The 2,661-nt window shown below is 47.3% G+C and overlaps 1 protein-coding gene across 1 annotated transcript; it reads right to left on the bottom strand.

Annotated features, from left to right (window-relative positions):
* Positions 1-736: 736 nt before the first annotated feature.
* LOC147611907 (chalcone synthase-like) lies at positions 737-2,395 on the bottom strand. Its single transcript, XM_086783777.1, has 2 exons — positions 2,146-2,395; positions 737-2,056 (listed from the first exon to the last, which is right to left on the bottom strand). The coding sequence occupies exons 1-2, from the start codon at positions 2,318-2,320 to the stop codon at positions 1,032-1,034; spliced, it is 1,200 nt and encodes a 399-aa protein (XP_086639903.1). The 5' UTR covers positions 2,321-2,395; the 3' UTR covers positions 737-1,031.
* Between the last annotated feature and the right edge of the window lie 266 nt (positions 2,396-2,661).

A 2,661-nucleotide genomic window follows, 5' to 3' on the forward strand; every position in this document is an offset into this window, starting at 1 on the left:
TTACTTTTTCCCAACCATAGATTTAGCATAAGATATCCATGGATGTCTTCATTTATGCATAGTTTGTTTGATATTACTTTTTCCCAACCATAGATTTAGCATAAGATATCCATGGATGTCTTCATTTATGCATTTAGTCTCAAAGGTCATTTTGATCTTAGACATAAATTAATAGAAATCTCTCTCTCTCTCTCTCGTATAGCGATGGGCTCCCATCGGAGAGATCTCAAGTTCATGTCTCATCCCCACACCTTGACGGTGTCATCACATGGATCATGTATGGTTTGTTGGCTTGGCTATGATGTTAAAGCTACTCCTCCCTCTCTAAGGACTTAAAGTAATCCCCATAGTCAGTTCTACAATATATATTCATAAGCACACATGGTAATAAAATTGTGAAGAAGACATTGAACAAGCAAGAGTCTAATTTTATATTGTGCGTTTACGAGCATAAATTGTTGCATAGACTTGATGGTACTTGCATAAGATTGATTGTTGATAGTTTGACCATAAGAGAAGTGATGTCCATTTCTTGGTATGTAGCCAATGTGATGATCTACATGGGCACAATGAAATAACATTCCACCTTCACCATCCATCTTGACCATAGCCTTTAAGTCAAGTTGTAGCTAGCAAATGGGAGAGTAATATGATTAAGAATTTAAAACAAAAGAGTGTGAAGAAAGAAGGTTGAAGATGTGCACTCTGGCGAGAACACTTGCAAATGCACTTAATCTTGAAGTCTAAACTCCTCTTCAGGATTTGTATTATATGGAAGAAAAGCACATACTAACGTTCTCGCAACTCTCCACGCTTTATTGCCCATCTACTCTTTGTTAGAGTGTGATTTGAAATATTAAATAGTATGAGATAAGAAGAAGATACGTGTTTATGTTGTTTTGATACGATAAAAAGAAATAATGTTAGAGTTGCATGTCACTTTGAACCACATGCTTTCATTAGAGTGAATGAGGAGCTACAATGGAGCTTTGGTTTGATTAATAATTAGTTCTCAGAAGTGTGAATGGAATCTAATCGTGTTGGAGGGGTAGGCTCTTGAGCACGATGGTCTCGCAAGTGAGACCGGGACCAAAGCCAAGGAGGAGTCCCCACTCGTAGCCCTCTCCCGTGGTGGTCAGCTTCTGCTCCATGGATTTCTTGCGCATATGGTCCATGATGAAGAGCACGCAAGCACTAGACATGTTGCCGTATTGGTCGAGCACATGCCTGCTAGGAGCCATCTTGTCCTTGTTGAGATGAAGCTTCTCTTCGACTTGGTCGAGGATTGCAGGGCCGCCAGGATGGGCGATCCAGAATATATCGTTGTAGCTTGGAGGCGCCGCCGCCTCAGCTCCAGCTGGGAACACCTTGGCAAACGTGTCTTTGAGGATGGAGCCGATGTTCTTGGAGATAATGGCAGGCACGTCTTTGAGGAGATGGAAAGTCAGGCCGACTTCTCTGAGATGGCCATCGATGGCGCCGTCGCTGTCGGGCATGATGTCGGATCCAGTCCAGTGGACTTCGAACCAGGGTCTTTCCACTTGGTGGATGGGATCGGAACCCACGATGAGGGCGGAGGCGCCGTCGCCGAAGAGCGCCTGCCCCACGAGGCTGTCGAGGTGGGTGTCGCTCGGCCCCCGGAATGTGACGGCCGTGATCTCGCTGCACACCACGAGCACACGGGCGCCCTTGTTGTTCTCCGCCAGGTCCTTGGCGATCCTAAGCACTGTGCCGCCTCCATAGCAGCCTTGCTGGTAGAGCATGAGCCTCTTGACGGAGCTCCGCAAGCCGAGAAGCTTGGTGAGCGCCCAGTCCGCCCCGGGCATGTCAACCCCGGCGGTAGTGCAGAAGACGAGGTGCGTGATCTTGGACTTGGGTTGGCCCCACTCCTTGATGGCCTTGGAAGCCGCCTCCTTGGCCAGCTTAGGAACCTCCACCACCACGATGTCCTGCCTCACGTCCAGCGACTTCTCCCAGTATCCGCATATGCTGGGGTTGGCCTTGAGTATCTCCTCGTTGAGGTAGAGGTGCCGCTTCGTGATGCACGACTTGTCACCTGCGCATGCGAACAGTTACGCTACTGTGAGGAGATAAAACCATATAGCCGGTGCTAATACAGATCGTGCAAGAGAAACAAGCACTTACACATGCGCTGGAACTTCTGTTTGAGCTCCGTCTTGTCGTTGCTGTTGGTAATGTTAAAGTAGAAGTCGGGGTAGTCCTTCTGGTAGAACACGTTGGGTGGGACGGCAGTGCCGATGGCCAGCACAGTGGCAGGACCGTCGGATCGCTCCATTTTGCGAGCAGGCAACGTAGTCATGGTGGTGACAATCAGAAGACTGAGAAGCGATTATGTAATGGCAATTATGTTTGCAATGCAAAGAGGGGCGTTTATTGTGCGTACTAAAACAACACGGCCCGGTACTGTTTTATATCCATGGCACCTAGCTGACTTCAACAAGCATGGTTTTCTCCAAGATGGTTACTACCACCCGCCATTCATCAATTTTTAATAGAAAGAAGAGAGAAAAGAGGGCTCGTGACGCACACTTTCATCCCTTTTACCACACTAAATACAAACTCTTGCTCCATCCTTAGACTTCCTTTGTTGGAATTCAATGTTCCACAATGGTGGGCTCCTGCAACAATCTTTGAAATCTC

This window comes from Cibotium barometz, chromosome 46, assembly GCF_041138505.1.
Source record: "Cibotium barometz isolate CiBa-2024 chromosome 46, ASM4113850v1, whole genome shotgun sequence".
Lineage (NCBI taxonomy): Eukaryota > Viridiplantae > Streptophyta > Polypodiopsida > Cyatheales > Cibotiaceae > Cibotium > Cibotium barometz.

Coding starts and splice junctions, on each gene's coding strand:
- LOC147611907 (XM_086783777.1), bottom strand. CDS start 2,320: ATGACTACGTTGCCTGCTCGCAAAATGGAGCGATCCGACGGTCCTGCC. Junction 2,057..2,145: donor ACAGAAGTTCCAGCGCATGT/GTAAGTGCTTGT, acceptor TCGCATGCGCAG/GTGACAAGTCGTGCATCACG.